Source organism: Macaca nemestrina, chromosome 20 (genome assembly GCF_043159975.1).
Source record: "Macaca nemestrina isolate mMacNem1 chromosome 20, mMacNem.hap1, whole genome shotgun sequence".
NCBI classification, from domain to species: domain Eukaryota; kingdom Metazoa; phylum Chordata; class Mammalia; order Primates; family Cercopithecidae; genus Macaca; species Macaca nemestrina.
Genome location: NC_092144.1, coordinates 50,538,441 through 50,555,897, shown reverse-complemented (window position 1 = coordinate 50,555,897; position 17,457 = coordinate 50,538,441). Strand labels below are relative to the sequence as shown.

The 17,457-nt window shown below is 54.5% G+C and overlaps 1 protein-coding gene across 5 annotated transcripts; it reads right to left on the bottom strand.

Annotated features, from left to right (window-relative positions):
* Positions 1-1,626: 1,626 nt before the first annotated feature.
* LOC105495301 (coiled-coil domain containing 97) lies at positions 1,627-15,948 on the bottom strand. 5 transcript variants are annotated; one of them, XM_071086900.1, is made up of 6 exons: positions 15,790-15,946; positions 9,801-10,256; positions 6,594-6,872; positions 5,987-6,116; positions 5,447-5,539; positions 1,627-3,868 (listed from the first exon to the last, which is right to left on the bottom strand). In XM_071086900.1, exons 1-6 carry the CDS (start codon positions 15,908-15,910, stop codon positions 3,748-3,750), a joined length of 1,200 nt encoding a protein of 399 aa, XP_070943001.1. In that variant the 5' UTR covers positions 15,911-15,946; the 3' UTR covers positions 1,627-3,747. The 5 variants fall into 5 exon arrangements, with proteins under 5 accessions (XP_070943001.1, XP_011762975.2, XP_070943003.1 ...); XM_011764673.2 differs by having other exon boundaries at positions 5,447-5,536; XM_071086902.1 differs by lacking the exon at positions 15,790-15,946 and adding an exon at positions 15,138-15,738.
* Positions 15,949-17,457: the final 1,509 nt, after the last annotated feature.

Here is a 17,457-nt window from a genome sequence, read left to right as displayed (position 1 = left end):
GGGAGGGCTGTACTTCGGGGCTGTGTGTGTTCGTCTCAGGGACTGGTGTTCCCAGCTGTGAGTGCTGTGAGCAGGTGCTAAGTGGTGTCTGCGTGCTGTGTTCCCACATGCAGGCTGGTGACTGCAGTATGTGGAGTTGTGTGGGTCTGTTTTGCATCACCGTTGAGGGCATTTTGCATTCTCAGGTTCTCAGCAGGGGTGGATGTGTGTTCCCAAGTGGCTGCGAGTGTGGGTCCACATTGTGTGCTGGTGTTTTCAGGGGAGGGGAACAGGGTACATCCATGAAGCCGCCTGCGTCGTGAGCGCCCAGTGCCTGTTGGCCTCCATACCCAGCGCAGGCTGTGTCTGTGGCGCGTCCCCTTGCCGGCTGGTGCCACGCTGGCTCGGAGCTGGCTGTGGCAGCAGGCAAAGCAGGGCAGGGCAGGGGCTGTGGTGGGCACTGGACCCACGCCCAGCCTCGGTATAAATATCCCAGGCTGCCGGCGGCTGTGTTTGCTGTGTTTACTCGGCCTCAGCCCCGGCCCAGGGGCGGCAGCAGCCCAGCAGGTCCTGGGGGCGGGGGTGACCAGGCCACAGCACAGACATTTCCTTCTGGCCAGACAGGCCCCGCAATCTTGCTGCCCCCTCCTGCGCCCTTTCTGGGTGGGCGAGAGGCAGTGACCCCTCATTCTGGACTTCCAGGGGCTGCCAGTGAGGCTCCGACCTGGATATCCCAGCTGGGCTTTCCAGAGTGTGGGAGACAGAGGAGATAAGGGGCACGGGGGGGGCAGGCCAAGACACACAGCAGGGAGAGGGAAAGGGCAAAGTGAGGGGAGGACAGAGCCCCCCAGAGGGAGGCTCCAGCAGAGAAAGGGAAACGAAGTGACAGGAGCTGAGAATGAGATGGAGAATGGCTGGGGACACGGAGTGGAAAAGGTGGGGAGGAGAGGGAGAGAGGGAGGGAGGGAGGGAGGGAGGGAGAGGCATGGGAAAAACAACAGAGGAGAGGGAGGAGAGACGGAAAGTCACGGGGAGACACCGACAGCCAGAGGTGCGGAGACAGAATGAGAAGACAGAGTAGTGGCGGCAAGGGAGGAAGGCAGAAGGCTGGAAAGAAATGCAGAGAAGCAGGGAGAAGGGACTAGGGACAGAGGGATGGAGTGACTGGAGCTGGAGGGGGACTGTGCAGGGAGGCAGCTCACTTTGGCAGGACGCATGGAGGTGTCAGATGTGGGGGGCGGGGTGGCGGCCAGGCCAGCGAAGGAGGCCAGGGCCTGTCAGACGGACAGGAGACACGGGGGTGGAGGCCGGATGCCCACCTAGGGGCTCTCTCCCAGCGGGGCCCGCCCTCCCTGACTCAGCCTTTCCGCCTATCCCGACCCCAGGAGAACTGGGAGTGGGATGGGAGGCGCCCGCCCTGGGGGCCCACCACCCCCAGGTCTCAGAGGCTGTGACCAGGGGGTGTGTCTCCCGCCATCCCTGCCCCACTCTGTCTCCACCTCTCTTCCTGTCTCCCCATCTAATCCCTGTCCCTGGGACCGGCTCCACCTCTGTCAGCTAGACGCTCACGTCTTGACCATCTGACTAACCCTAATTCTGACTCAATTTCTGTGTCTCTCATTGCTTTTTAAAAACCTACACAACAAATTTATGTATTGCAAAGTATATCGTAAACAAATTTAATGACCAAGTGATACACTGGTCAAAAATGTGCCTATCACCAAGGATTGACCCCTTTCCCGTGGCCCAGGCCCTCTGCTCTTACAAATGGGGCACAAATACAGGCAGGTAAGAGACACACAGCTCTCATCTCGCCAAGGTCCTGGAGTCTAGCTGCCGCTTCCTCCTCTGGGAAATAGAGGAGTGACATTGATAGTGCCTAGCGCATAGCACTGCTGAGACAACGCAGTGATTCGGGGATCGATCTCTGAATCAAGATGACCGGATCCCGTCTGTGTGCGGGACAGTGGCTAGCACGGAACGTTTGTTAGGCCTGCCCGCCATCTGACCCTTCTCAAACCTTCCTGAGGACATCTGCGTGCACACTTGTCCCTCCAATGCTGTCCCACTCTGGATGGCCCTGACACCTGACAGGCCAGACAGCTGGGTGGTTTCTAGGACCTTCGTGATTCCAGGCCTGGGTTCCTGTTTCATTTCTGCCTCTGATAGCCGAGTGCCCTTGAGGAAGCAACATCTTTCTGGGCCTCCCTTGACCCATTTCACTAGTTCACAGGGCTGAGGATCCAACCTGGTGTCAGGCACTTAGCTTGGGCCTGGCAGAGGACAGAAGTGCTCGGTAGTAGAGGCTTTCATTCTTTAATAGTTGCTCTGAACATCTTGTCTGCCTCCGTCCAGCTCTCACTTTCCCTGTCTGGCTCTAATTCTGGTTGACCCAGAGGACATAGCTGAGGCTCAGAGGTCAGGAACCGTGGGCTCCAGGAGGCAGTTCTGAGGGTCCTTCAGGCTCAGCCACGGCAGGATACCACCATTCCATCTCAGAGGCATGAGGAGTCCCTAGGCCCCATCTTGCTGACCCTTGGCCTGTGCGCCCCCTCAACAGTGGCCAGGCCCTTCTGTATGTGTGTCTGCTGGGGGAGCAGGAGCTGGGTGTGGGGGCATGGGAAGGCGGGACGCCTGGGTTCCCACAGGCACGGTGGCTGAGTCACCAGGCGGCCATCTGGCTCCCATTAGCCCAGGGCGGCAGGGGGCTCCATGGGGCGGGCCCTGCGGCCAGCTGGGGGCAGGGACGCTGGGGCAGGCTGTGTGTGGGATGACTCAGGACCCATGATAACAGCCTGTGCGCATTTGGGGAGTGTAAACAGCAGAGGGAGAGGAAGGCGGATGAAGGGAAAATTGTGGTTGGGCAGAGGGGGGCTGGTGGGGCTGAGAGGGGTAGAGTCCCTCTCCCTCTACACTCAAGCTGGCAGGCCCCGTGACTCCCAGCCTGGGTCCTGGGGAGAGAAGAGAGCTGCCCCTAGCCTCCCTGCCTGGGGTCTCCTCCCTCCCCTGGGGCTGCATTACTCAGTGGTCAGGGTTCTGCCTATAGCAGCCAGGTTTGAGGGAAGGGGGAAGAAGGGGCGCAGAGCCTGGAGCAGGGGATCAAAACCCAGAGATAAAGGCTGAGAGACAGATAGAGAGGGACAGTGACAGCAGAGGCCTAGAGAGGTGGAAATGTACAAGCAGAAAGAAGAAGAGGCCCAGAGTGAGGCAGGAGACATGGGAACCTAACAGAAGCAAGGAGGCTCTGAGTGTGAGACACAAGGCAGACATAAACAGAGAGGGGGAGACAGACAGCATGGGAGGCAGCCGCGCTGGGGCCCAGGGGTCAGCACCGGAACCAAACTGGCCACTTCCAGCCACGAAAGGCCCTGCCAGCTGGCCTCCGGCAAGGGGAGGACTTTCACCTTGGGCCCTGCGGTGGAGACAGAGCCTAAGGCAGAGAGAGAGGGGGAGAAAGGGAGACACAGCCAGCCAGAGCACTGGAAAGAGGGAGCGGGGGTAGGGAGAGAGACAGAAAGAAGGCCAGACAGACACCAACAAAGACAGAGGCAGGAGACAGGGTGGGAGACAGGAGAAAGATAGGGAACTCCAGAAACAGAAGGGGTGGGGGTTGTATGAGATGAGACTAGACCCAGTGAGATGGTGGTGTGCGTGGGTTGTGGGACGCTGCCCTGGTGTCCCCCTAGAGAAAGGGTCACTGAGCCGGCCTGGAATCAGCTGCCTTGCTGGGGTCAGGGATAGGGCAGGCGGTGGGAAGGGTGGCAGCCATCAGTCCCCATCCAGCTCTGGGCTGGGCGCGTCCTCAGGTTCTTCCTCATCGAAGTACCTCTCCTCCTCATCCCGTGCCACAATGTCCAGGTTGTCAAAGTCGGGGTTGTCGTCTACTGTGCTGCAGGGGGAGGAGGCTGTCAAGGACTGGGTCTTTCTGGGACCCTAGGATGCCCAGGTCAAAGGCCTGGGGCACCCTGATGTCAAAGGCCATGTGCTGGCAGCCATCAGAGCTGACCTTCCCAAGGGGGATGGTGTTTATAATTCTCAGGGTTTAAAACTCAAGGAAACATTTTCCAAATCAGTCTGCACAAAAACTCTGGGCTGGGCATGGTGGCTCATGCCTGCAATCCCAGCACTACAGGAGGACAAGGCAGGAAGATGGCTTGAGCCCAGCAGTTGGAGCCCTGGGCAACATAGGGAGACCCTGACTCTACAAAAAAAACTGAAAAAGTAGCCAGGCGTGGTGGCAAGCACCTGTAGTCCCAGCTTACTCAGTTGGCTGAGGCAGGAGGCTTACTTCAGGCCAGGAGGTCAAGGCTGCGGTGAGCCATGATCAAACCACCACATTCCAGCCTGGGTGACAAAGGAGACCCTGTCTAAAAAAAACCCCAAAGCTCTAGTTTTTCTTAAAAAGCTGTAAAATGTGGCGACACATGGGCTTACATTCTCAAGCAGGCAGTGGCTCTCAACAGAGAACCACCTGGGGGTGATTTTGCCCCCATGGCATTTTGACATTTTGACATCATCACTGGGGGCTTGCTACTGCCCTCCAGTGGACAGAGGCTGGGGATCAGCCAGAGCTGACCACAGGCAGGACAGCTGCCCATGCCCTAAGGCAGCAAGTAAACCCAGTAGCACTCACTTGGGTCGCCAAGCCTAGCTTGATCTGGCCACGCAGAGATCTCCTACCCCCGTGACCCCTTGCGACTGCTCCAGCCCCTTCTGCCCCTCGATGCTGTGGGGGGCTCTGGCACCTACGGTGGCCTCTGCCAGGAATGCTCCTCCCCCCACTTCCTGCAGGCCTTTGCTGTTACCCACTTAGAGAGGCCTTCCCTAGCCACCCTGTCACTCCCCGCCTGTTGCTTCACTTTTCCTCATGGCCCAATCACTATGAAGTGCTAGAAGATTCTAGATCTTCCTCACTAGAGTGGGACCCCTTTCCAGGCAGGAAGCCTCTCACTGGTTTTGGTTCCCGCCTTATCCCCAGAGCCTGTGGACATCACAGACGCTCAGCACATGCCAACTGAATGCACAGATGGGGGACATGTCGGAACCACTGCTGCCCTCCCGAGGCGATACACTGTGGTCCCTACCACCCCCAATTTCCTCCTGGGCCCCTGGCTTGGGAACAGCAGTGATGCCTGCTGACTGAGGGTCCCTGTGGTCCAGGCCCTCTGCTCACCACTTTGCATGCAGGAACTGGGGCTCTGAGCAGGCCTGCCTGGCTGGAAGTGGAGCAGCCAGATTCCATTCAAGAGCTGGGGATCCCAGAACGGGAGGCGGCTCCGGTGACCATGGCTGGGCCTCATGGCAGTGGCAATCACAATTCCCACTTTCCTGATGAGCCCCCCTCAGGATGGACGTAGGGTCCGCCTACGTGTGGTCACACATTTCACATGTCATCAGGGCTGGATGTGAAACCAAGGAGGGTGCTCTGCTGCTGGGCCCAGTGTTGGGGACCACAAGGCAAAACTACCTTAAATGACAAAACCAATCTTTGACTGACACATCACTCTTCTGGGTCCTTTTCCAAAGCAGGTGGCTCACATGTCTCAGCCCTGGGGTGCTACTGGAGAAATGAACAACTGTAACTGTGGGGGCTGCCAGCACAGGCCCCTCCATGCCGGGCATGAACCCTGCCAGGGGTTACTTCCTGCAGCACGAGGAGGTCCAAGGTCAAGCGGAAGAGGCTGGGCTTCCTAGGTAGACTTGGGGTAGTAGCCTCTGCCACTTGTCAGGAGGGAAGTGTTTCAGGGTTTCATTGATACTGAGCTATATGTCATCCCTGCCCACCCCCTGCCTTAGAGGTGAGGAGACTGAGGGTCTGAGATAGACCAGGCTAGTCCAAGGTCACCCCGTCTCTTCCTTTGGCTGTTCAACCACACATCCTGGAACTGTTTTGGGGCCTTCTAGCTCCACGAAGGGAGGCCCCCACAGTTTGGTTAAGGGTTCTGCATGTGGCCAAAGGCCGTGGGATGCTGGGATAGGGGATGGGAAGGTGGGGGCACAGGAGCACCTGTAGTCAAAGTCCCCATCCTTGCCATCTAGGAAGCGCTGGTGCATGCGGCTGGTGAACTCCTCTCGCAGGATCAGCCTCTCCTCCGAGTCGGGGACCCAGGCCTCCGAGTCCTTGCCTGACCTCTGGTCTGCAGAGGGAGAGCAGAGGGGGTGTGAATGCGGGTGCACTCGGGCAGGCACTGAACAGAGTCCACAGAGAGCTGCTGCTCCTGCGCCAGCCTTGTGCTGGGTGGCTGTGGGAACACAGCAGTGACAGAGATGGCCCGGGTCCCTGTCCTCCAGGGACACACATAAAACACATGACCATACAGTGACCGTACCCTCAGGTCAGGATCTGAGACCTGAAGGGTGGGAGGAGAGGCATTCCTGGCAGAGGGAACAGCCTGAGCAGACCTGGAGGCGAGGGGTCATTTGGTGTCTTGGAGTGGGGGATGGGGATGTTGCAGCGGTTGGAATGGCACACAGGGAGAGTCAGGCCAGGCAGGGGAGGGACACAATGTCGGCTTTTGCAGGTTGGGGGCCCAGCCTGCTGCCATGAGGTGGAGACAGACAAGCGTGGGGCTGGGGTGTCTGGAATCTGGGGTCTCCCTGCTACTGGCCCTCACCTTCCTCATCACTGTCCTCCTCCTCCTCTTCTTCCTCCAAGCAGGCCTCCTCCTCCTCCTGCTGTTGGAGCAGACGCTGCTGAAGCTCCCGCTCCTCATAGGACTGAAGCAGCAAGTTGGAGAGTGGGCAGGCAGGTCTCCCGGGGGACCCGGGCTTAGGGGGCTGGTGGGTTGGGGTGCGGGCACTGAGCTCCTCCTGGGTGAGGTACTGTCCGATGTACTGCTCGTATAGCAGGGGGGCCCGGAAACGCATCTGCTCATCACTGAAGTACTCGCCCCCTGCAGAGGAAAGACAGGGTGGGCATGGGGTGAGCAACTGAGCAGACGTGTCCAGGTAGGTATGCGTGTGATCATGCTTGTGGGATGATGTGCACACACCCAAAAACACAGGCAAATATGCAGGCACCTGAGGTGTGCGCGAGTACTCATGCAGGCACCTGAGGTCATGTGCACATGATTACTCGTGCAGGCGCCTGAGTGTGTGTGTGGCCCGGCCTGTATCTTCCTGTGTATTCATGCATCCAAGCATGTGTGTGCACAGGCAGACCTGGCTACATCCTGGCCTCTGAGGCTCTGATGGTCCGGAGCTCATGTACAACCATGTCAAGGCACGATGCGCAAGCTCCTGCCCATGATGTGTGCATGGCCCATGTACACACACATCTCCCGTCAGGCCTAGCATATGCCCATGGACACCTGTCTGTCTGGGTGTCAGCATGCAGGACAATGCAGCAGAGGTTGTGTCTCTAGGTTGCGCGCCTGTTTGTAGGGCCCCAGTCTGGCTGGCAGTGGACATGCCTGCACTGTGAAGCGTGTGTGTGCATACATCCACATGGATCTGGCATGTATGTGCAAGGGATCAGGTCAGGTGGGGCATCTGCCCATGTGAGTATCCCTGAGAAAGCCAGGTCGTCCTGGTGGTGGAAGGCCCCAGATCCATCCTCTCAAGTGCTCCTCTCTGCAGCAACCCCTTGGTGGGCCTGGCTTCCCCACTGCCCCAAAACCTGGGTTCCTTGCATCACCCCTGGCTGCCTGTTCCTGCAGGAGCGACTCTGTCCCTCAGATAACAGTTAAACTTGCCCTGGTCCCTGCCCTCCACTGGTCCTAGCCCTGTCTTCAGAGCCCAGGGCAAAAAAACTGCTCAGACTCCTGGCCTCTGCAGCACTGTAGGCTGTGACTGTCCCTGTCCTGCTCAGCTTCCCAACTCCTGCCAGCTCTCTTACCCTCAGCTGTTTCTGGCATCCTCTAGCAGATTCAGTTTTTTGAGATGGAGTCTCACTCTGATGCCCAGGCTGGAGTGTAATTGGCATGATCTCCGCTAACTGCAACCTTTGCCTCCGGGGTTGGAGTGATTCTTCTGCCTTAGCCTCCTGAGTAACTGGGATTACAGGCACCTGCCACAGTGCCCGGCTACTTTTTTTTTGTATTTTTAGTAGAGACGGGGTTTCACTATGTTGGCCAGGCTGGTCTTGAACTCCTTATCTCAAGTGATCCGCCCGCCTCGGCCTCCCAAAGTGCTGGGATTACAGGCGTGACCACAGCGCCCAGCCTCTAGCAGATTCAGTTTCTATCCCTCCTTCTCCCCAACTTGGATTATCACCCACCCTGGCTCTGGATCCCTCTCCTTCTCTTATCTCCATCTTTCTATCTTTCCTGCTTTTCTCAGTTTCTGTCACCTACCCCCACCTCATTCATCTTCCTTTTTTTTTTTTTGGTTTTTTTTTTTTTTGGCAACCACCACCTCCCAGATTCATGTGATTCTCCTGCCTCAGCCTCCCAAGTAACTGGGATTACAGGTGCCTGCCACCACGCCTGGCTAATTTTTTTGTATTTTCAGTAGAGATGGGGTTTCACCATGTTGGCCAGGCTGCTCTGGAACTCCTGACCTCAGGTCCACCCCCACCTCGCCCTCCCAAAGAGCTGGGATTACAGGCTTGAGCGACCGTGCCCCTGGCCCATCTTCCTTCTTTCTTCATCCTCATTTCCACATCTGTGTTTCTTTTTTTTTTTTTTTTTTTTTTTTTGAGACAAAGTCTGGCTTTATTGCCCAGGATAGAGCTTAGTGGCGGGATCTCAGCTCACACAACTTCCACCTCCCAGGTTCAAGCAATTCTCCCATCTCAGCCTGTAGAGTAGCTAGGGCACCACCATACCCAGGTAATTTTTTTTTTTTTTTTTTTTTTTTGAGAGGGAGTCTCGCTCTACCCAGGCTGGGGTGCCGTGGCCGGATCTCAGCTCACTGCAAGCTCCGCCTCCTGGGTTCACGCCATTCTCCTGCCTCAGCCTCCCGAGTAGCTGGGACTAGAGGCGCCTGCCACCTCGCCCAGCTAGTTTTTGTATTTTTTTTTTTTAAATAGAGACAGGGTTTCACCGTGTTCCCCCAGGATGGTCTCGATCTCCTGACCTCGTGATCCACCCGTCTCGGCCTCCCAAAGTGCTGGGATTACAGGCTTGAGTCACCACGCCCGGCCGGTAATTTTTGTATTTTTTGTAGAGACAGCATTTCGCCATGTTGCCCAGGCTGGTCTTGAACTCATGAGCTCAAGTAATCTGCCCGCCTTGGCCTCCCAAAGTGCTGGGATTACAGGCATAAGCCACCGTGCCCAGCCTCTCACTCTCTTTATGAACCTCTCTATAATTTGTGCCTTCTCCCTAATGACAACTTAACTCACTCTCTGCTTCATTCACTCTCATCTTTTAACTTTGGTTCTGGTGTTGTGGTCACAAGGATGCTTTAATTATGCCATGGTCAAAAAGCTATCTTTTTTTTTCCGTTCATGGCTTTCACAGTGTGTCTTGTTCAGAAGGCTTCTGTGTCCCCAAGGTCATGCACATACTCCTTTTGGTTTCCCCTGATGCCTTTGTATATGGTACGAGGTAGGGATCTCATGTTTTGTTCCTTAGGTATGACCAATTATCACAGCACTGTATACTGTGTCCTCAGCCTACCAATCTGAAATGCCGCTTCTGTCATCCACTAAATTCTGATCTACTCTCATTGTCTGTCCTATTCTCTTCCCTGGACCCCTATCTCTCTACCTTACTTTACATTTCTGCTTCAGTCTCTTCCTGTGTCCCTATCTCTGTCTCAAAACTTCTCTCTCAAGACCCCTGCCTCTGCTTTTGTATTCTTTTCTCTAATTCCCTCTGCCTCAGTCTCCCCTCCCTCCCCATCTGTACCCACTCTCGCCCATCTGGCCCCCACACCTTGGATCAGCTCTCGCAGGGCAGCATAGCGCCGGTTACGCAGGCGGGTACGCAGGGTGCGGGGCCGGGCAGTGCCCTGCCGGGCCACCTCAGCACAGTAGAAATCTGCACGGTGGTCGCCACGCACGTGGCCAAAGCAGGCCAGGTGCTCCTCACGGAGGCCTGTGCGGAAGCGCTCCAGGAACACCAGTGGCTTCTCATGGTACAGCTGGGCCAGGATGGCCACTTTCTCACGCTCTGTCAGATCAGGTTCACCCTGCTGCTGGCTGCAAACAGGCAGGCGGCTGGCGGCTACAGCGTGCAGCATGGCACTCACTGCTGCATTTTCAGCACCGGAGGTGTCACTGTCCAGGGCCACTGGTGTTGCCTCAGCTGCTTCCACTTTGTCCTGGGGTTTAGATGGGACTGGTGTCCGGCTCAGCTCACCCCAGTGCCCAGGTCCAGGCTCTGTGCAGCCTGAGGAAAGGAGAGATTTGTTAGTTCAGAGGTGGGAGTGTGGGAAGGGACTGGGGGCTTAGTCACTCACTCAGCTCACATTGACTGGGCACTGACTATATTCTGGGCACTGTTCTGGGCACTAGAGAAACCACAGTGAGCAAAAGTTGACATTTTAATAGGGGACACAAACAATTAGCAACATAATTACCGAAAGCATAATGTGGTAGGTGTTTCCGGGAGTTATGCGGAAAAATAAAGAGGGAAGGAGGTGGAGGAGGCTGCAATTTTATTTTCCAGACAGGGTCTTGCTCTGTCACCCAGGCTGGAGTGTAGGGTGCAATCACGACTCACTGTAACCACCACCTCCCAGGTTCAAGCAATTCTCTGCCTCAGCCTCCCAAGCAGCTGGGATTACAGGTGCCTGCCATCATGCCTGGCTAATTTTTATATTTTTAGTAGAGACGGGGTTTCACCATCTTGGCTGTGCCAGTCTCAAACTCCTGACTTTGTGATCCACCCGCCTTGGCCTCCTAAAGTGGTGAGATTACAGGTGTGAGCCACTGCACCCAGCCTACACCCTGCCAATCTTTAAATTAAAAAAAAAAAAAAAGTTTCAGTAGAGATAGGGTCTCACTAGGTTGCCCAGGATGGTCTCCATCTCTTAAGCTCAGGCGATCCTCCCACCTCGACCTTCCAAAGTGCTGGAATTACAGGCGTGCACCACTGGACCCGGCCTAAGTTTAATTTTTTTTGGTAGAGACAGGATCTTGCTGTGTTGCCCAGGCTGGTCTTGAACTCCTGGCCTCAAGTGATCCTCCTGCCTCAGCCTTCCAAAGTGCCGAGATTACAGTGTAAACCACCATGCCTGGCCAAGGCTGCAATTTTAAATGGAAGGCTCAGAGAAGGCTTTGCCAAAAAAAAAAAACAAAAAACCTGACATTTGATTAGAGACCTCAGGTGGTGAGGGATTACACCATGAGATCTCCTGAAAAAGAGAATTCCAGGCAGAGAGAACAATTACTGCAAAGGCCCTGAGGCCTGACTTATTGATCCACTCAATTCTTTAAATCATTAATTCACTATCTCACGTATTCATGCATTCACCCAACCACTCTTTAGTAACTCTAAATCTTAGGCCGGGCGCGGTGGCTCACGCCTGTAATCCCAGCACTTTGGGAGGCTGTGGCAGCTGGATCACCTGAGGTCAGGAGTTCGAGACCAGCCTGACCAACTTGGACAAACCGCGTCTCTACTAAGAATACAAAATTAGCCAGGCGTGGTGGCACATGTCTAATCCCAGCTACTCAGGAGGCTGAGGCAGGAGAATAGCTTGAACCCGGGAGGCAGAGGTTGCAGTGAGTCAAGATTGTGCCATTGCACTCCAGCCTGGGCAACAAGAGCAAAACTCTGTCTAATAAAACAAAGCCAAACAAACAAACAAAAAACTGTAAATCTCTGAGAGACCCTAAGTCAGGCAATGCTGAGGATCCATAGGATGAATCCAGTCCGACTCCTGCCCTCAGGGAGCACCCAGTCTGATATGGGAGATAGTCAGGATCAACGATAATACAGGCAAAGAAAACAGGAAAGGTGGCTGGGTACTGTGGCTCACGCCTGTAACCCAGCACTTTGGGAGGCCGAGGTGGGCAGATCACTTGAGGCCACAAATTCGAGACCAGCCTGGCCAACGTGGTGAAACCCTGTCTCTACTAAAAATACAAAAATCAGCTGGGCATGGTGGCGGGCGTCTGCAATCCCTGCTACTCAGGAGGCAGAGGTACAAGAATCGCTTGAACCCAGGAGGTAGAGGTTGCAGTGAGCCGAGATCAGCCATTGCACTCCAGCCTGGGTGACAGAGTTAAGACTCTGTCTCAAAAAAATGGAAGGAAAACAGGAAAGCGGAGCGCTGGGCAAACCTTAGTGAGAGCTGTTTCCCAAGAGTGGAGGGAGCAAGCCTGTGGCAAGCAGGAAATACGTGAAGACAGAATATAGAGACAACTCCTTTAGGCAGCGTGGCTGGGTTGGGAAGGAGAGAAGTCACAGGTGACGTGACATGTGTAGTGTGTATCAGGTTACATGTGTAGTGTGTATCAGGGAGGATTTAAATCACTGATGCAGCTGAAGACTGAGCTGGACAAGGGCAGGGGCTGTGGAGGAAGGAACAGGATCATGAGTGAGCGAACTGGAAAGATGTCAGGAGGCTGAGTGGAGGAGCCACGGGGCTGACGTGCTGGGAGGTAAGGGAGGCATCCAGGGGAATGGTCCGACTGCTGCCACACGGGCCTCCAGACTCCTCAGGAGAGAAATGCTGGGCTGGAGACAGAGCTGTGGGTGGCATCAGAGTCAAGACAAGAACCAAAGCCAAGAGAAATGAGAGGTAGGGATGGGGGAGTGGAAGAGGGATAAGAGGGTCCAGGAAAAAGCACTGCACGGATGCGTGGAGGACATGCCTCTGAAGCTAAAAACTGGCTGTGCTAAAGATAGCTACATCTTAATCCCTGGAGCCCATTACTGTTACCTTAAAAAAAAGGAGGCCAGTTGCAATGGCTCACCCCTGTAATCCCAGCACTTTGGGAGACCGAGGTGGGCAGATCACTTGAGGTCAGGAGCTCAAGACCAGCCTGGCCAACATGGCATGGCGCTCTACCAAAAACACAAAAAAATTAGCCAGGTGGGGTGGCACACGCCTGTAGTCCCAGGTACTCAGGAGGCTGAGGTAGGAGAATTGCTTGAACTCCGGAGGCAGAGGTTACAGTGAGCCGAGATCATGTACTCCAGCCTGGGCAACAGAGCGAGACTCTGTCTTAAAAAAAAAAGAAGGCAATGTCAAAAGGGGAAGTAGAGATTGGAGTGATGTAGCCAAAACCCACGGAATTCCAGAAGCCACCACTGGCTGGAAGAGGCAAGAAATGGGTTTTCTCCCAGAGCCTGTGGGGGAGCACGACCCTGCAGACACCTGGATTTCAGTTTAGCAACACTGACTTCAGTCTTCTGGCCTTGAGAACTATGAGAGAATAAAGTTCTGTTGTTTGAAGCCATGCAGTTTGTGGTACTTTGTTACAGCACCCCTGGGAAACAAAGTCAGGCTGAGAAGGAGCAGCCCGAGAGACAGGCAGGAAATCAGGCACTGTGGTGTTGCAGAAATCAAAGGAAAACATGCAAGAAGGATGGAAGGGTCAACAGCATTTAATTCTAGTCCAGTCTAGTAAGAAAAAAACCTGAATGGGCCGGGTGTGGTGGCTCACACCTGTAATCCCAGCACTTTGGGAGGCTGAGGCAGCAGGATCTCTTGAGGTCAGAAGTTCGAGACCAGCCTGGCCAACACGGTGAAACCCCATCTCTACTAAAAATACAAAAAATTAGCTAGGCATGGTGGCAGGCGCCTGTGATCCCAGCTACTTGGGAGGCTGAGGCACAGGAATCACTTGAACCTGGAAGGCAGAGGTTACAGTGAGCTGAGATCATGCCACTGCATTCCAGCCTGGGCAACAGAGTGAGACTCTCTCCAAAAAAAAAAAAACCCAACCTGAATGAGGTGACTGGATTGAACAACATGGAGGAAGTCAGTGGGGACCCTAATCAGAGCAGTTTCTTAGGAGAAAAGTCAGACAGTCATGAGCAGGAGAAGAGGAAATGGAGACCAAGTGTACATGACTCTCTGAAGGAGACAGATGGGGCCAAGAAACAGATTTTTTCTTTTTCTTTTTTTGAAACAGGGTCTTGCACTGTTGCCCAGACTGCAGTGCGATAGTGCAAACAAAGCTCACTGCAGCTTCGACCTCCTGGGCTCAAGTGATCCTCCTGCCTCAGCCTCCTGCGTAGCTGGGACCACAGGAATGCACCACCAAACCTGGCTAATTTTTTTTTTTTTTTGAGACAGAGTTTTGCTCTGTTGTTACCCAGGCTGGAGTACAGTGGTGCGATCTCTGCTTACTGCAACCTCTGCCTCTTCGGTTCAAGTGATTCCGGTTGGTGCCTCAGCCTCCTAAGTAGCTGGGATTACAGGCACACACCACGACGCCTGGCTAATTTTTGTGTTTTTAGTAGAGATGGGGTTGCGATATGTTGGCTAGGCTGGTCTCCAACTCCTGACCTGAGGTGATTTTCCTGCCTCGGCCTTCCAAAGTACTGTGATTACAGGTGTGAGCCACCGGGCCTGGCCTTAATTTTTAAATTTTTTTGCAGAGATGGGGCCTGGCTATGCTGCCAGTGCTGGTCTCAAACTCCTGGGCTCAAGTCTCACTCTGTTGCAGAGGTTGGAGTGCAGTGGTGTAATAATCTTAGCTCACTGCAATCTCAAAGGGTTCGAGTGACACTCCCCACCTTAGTCTCTGGAGTAGCTTGTCCTAGCTACTCCCTAGCCACCAGGCCTGGCTAATTTTTAAATGTTTGTAGAGATCAGGTTTCTCTCTGTTGCCCAGGCTGATCTCAAACTCCTGGACTCAAGCAACCCTTCTGCCTTGGCCTCCCAAAGTGCTGGGACTACAAGTGGGAGCCACTGCACCAGGCCTTAAGACTTTTTTTTTAGGTTAAATTTTTTATCTTTAGAAAATTTCAGCCGGGCGTGGTGGCTCACGCCTGTAATCCCAGCACTTTGGGAGGCCGAGGCGGGCGGATCACAAGGTCAGGAGATCGAGACCACGGTGAAACCCCGTCTCTACTAAAAATACAAAAAATTTAGCCGGGCGCGGTTGTGGGCGCCTGTAGTCCCAGCTACTCGGGAGGCTGAGGCAGGAGAATGGCGTGAACCCGGGAGGCGGAGCTTGCAGTGAGCCGAGATCGCGCCACTGCACTCCAGCCTGGGCGACAGAGCGAGACTCCGTCTCAAAAAAAAAAAAAAAAAAAGAAAATTTCAAACGCACACAAACGTAGAAAGTACAACGACACCTCTCCCCCTACCTCCATATACCGATCATCTCCATCTGGTTTCCACAATAACCAATTCTTGGCCAGTGGTGGTTGAGCCACCCTTCCAACTACATCTCACCCGACATCGGATTACTTTGAAGGTTGTGGGGAAGCACAGAAATTGACTAAGGACTTTGAAAGGAGCCTGGCTGGATTTCGGGCTTTGGGGGAAAGGCGAGTTACAAAGAAATGAGGGAATCGTTAGATTGGGATAAGTTAAGTTTGCATGAGGCAGGTAGAAGTTTAGCCTGGAAAAGTCGGAGGATTCGTCTAGAGCGAGGGAAGGCTCAGCGTGGTATAGGGAAGGAGGTAATTTGAGAAGGGCTGGTCTGAGGCAGTGCGGAAATTAGGCCGGGATAGAGAGGTTTCTGTTAACTCACTGCCTGGTAAGGAAACGAGTTAGTCAGGGACATGGAAAGGATTGGTCTGGAACTGGGAAGAGGTTAATTTAGGGAGGAAGGAATGGAGGTCAGCCCCCGACAAGGGAGGGGATAATCCGGGCAAAGTGGTGAAGAGGACCGGTAAGGCTGAGGGGGGCGGGCGTCCTCCTAAAGCGAGTCCTCCTTCGCGTTCCTGGGGGAATCATTTCCTAGAGACACCGCAGCCGCACCCACCCGCCGCCTCCGCGTGACCAAGATCTCACCCTTATCGGGTTCCTTCGCCGCCGCCGCAGTCGCCACGGCCTCCATCCTGATTCTCTCGGACTTGTCAACCGCCGGGCGGGCCCCGCACACCAACTTCCGGCCCACGCACGCAAGAGACATTTTCGCCTGAGAATGTTCCGGATCCGGGTGCGCTGCTGCGCCCAGGCACCAAAGTTCCGGGCCTAAGGCAGACGTTGCATTGCTCATGCGTGTCTCTCTCGGGCTCCGCCCTCCGCAGCCAGGAAGGAAAGGGGCTCCCCGGAGAGTGAGAGGCCCTTGACTCTGCTATCAGTCAGTAGGAACCAGAACCGTTGTTCGTTTGTTCACTGATGTGACTCCAGCTCCCAGCGTGCTTAATTTTGGGATGGTTAAAGGACTGTCCCCCGGAGCCTGGAGCTGACATTCTCTGAGGGTTCGTGCTCTGGTTTAGACCCCCACCTACCCTTTTCCTTTCTTCACCCCTTCAGGAATTCAGAAATATTTACTAAGCCTTGACTCTTTTTTTTTTTTTTTTTTTTTGAGACAGGGTCTCGCTTTGTCGCCCAGACGAGTGCAGTGGCGCCATCACAGTTCACTGTAATCTCACATTTTTGTGCTCAAGTGATCCTCCTGCCTCAGCCTTTGGAGTAGTTGGGGACTACAGGCGCGCACCACCGCGCCTGGCTAATTTTTAAATTATTTTGCAGAGTCAGGGTCCCACTTCGTTGACCAGGCTGGTCTCCAACTCCTGGCCTCAAGCAGTCCTCCCGCTTCAGCCTCTCAAAGTGCTGGGATTACATACATGAGCCACCAGCCTGGCTTACTTCCATCATCATACCCTGTCTCTGGCTGGCATGAGATGGGTGATGAGATAGAACTTCCCATCTTGTGTTCCCAGGACCTGGAGGAAATCCGCAGGTGTGAAACAAGACAACTGTGGTCCTTATTTCCCTGTGGGATGGGTGGGGCTCTATTTAGGTGTTACCAGCATAGTAGACAGACATGTCACCAATAACCATTCAGTGGCCAGGGCTTTGATGGATCCAGAGGGCTGAGGGAGCTGCCCACCCCAGGCTGGAGGGTCAAGGAAGGCTTCTTTCTGGGAGGGGACCCTCAAGCTAAGACCTGAAGAACGAGTAGGAGCTGGGTAAGAGGAAGGTAAGGAAGAGTCTTGAGGAGGATGGCAGGTACGGACAGTTCTGGTTGCTACAAGCACTTCAGTACCGTCAGGGCGTAGGAAACGAGCTCTAACTTGAAAGCCATGATTGGGCTGTGGAGGTTTTGAGAACCTCATGAATTTTTATGCAATTCCATGTGCCTCTGTATTCTCCAATGCAGTGGTTCATGGCATCATTTGTGGGTTCCAAAAAGGATTTATGGCTCCTCAGAACTAAATAACCACTGATTTGATATTCAAAGGGGGAGCAGAAGAAGATGGAGCCAGCGAGGTTACCAGGTGCTAGGCCATGCAGGACTTCCATAAGCCATAGTAAGTGGCTTGACTTCTATATTCTGAAGGGAGTGGGCAAGGGGATCAAGGGACTGGAGATGAGATGTGTGTGAGGACGACTGTGGCTGTGAACAGAGGAAGAGCTTCCTCATTTGCATTCCCTTAAGGTCTGGCGATGTGGAAGAAAGCCAAGGAGGTCCCTATTTACCACCCCAGATACCTAGGCACGGTGCCTAGG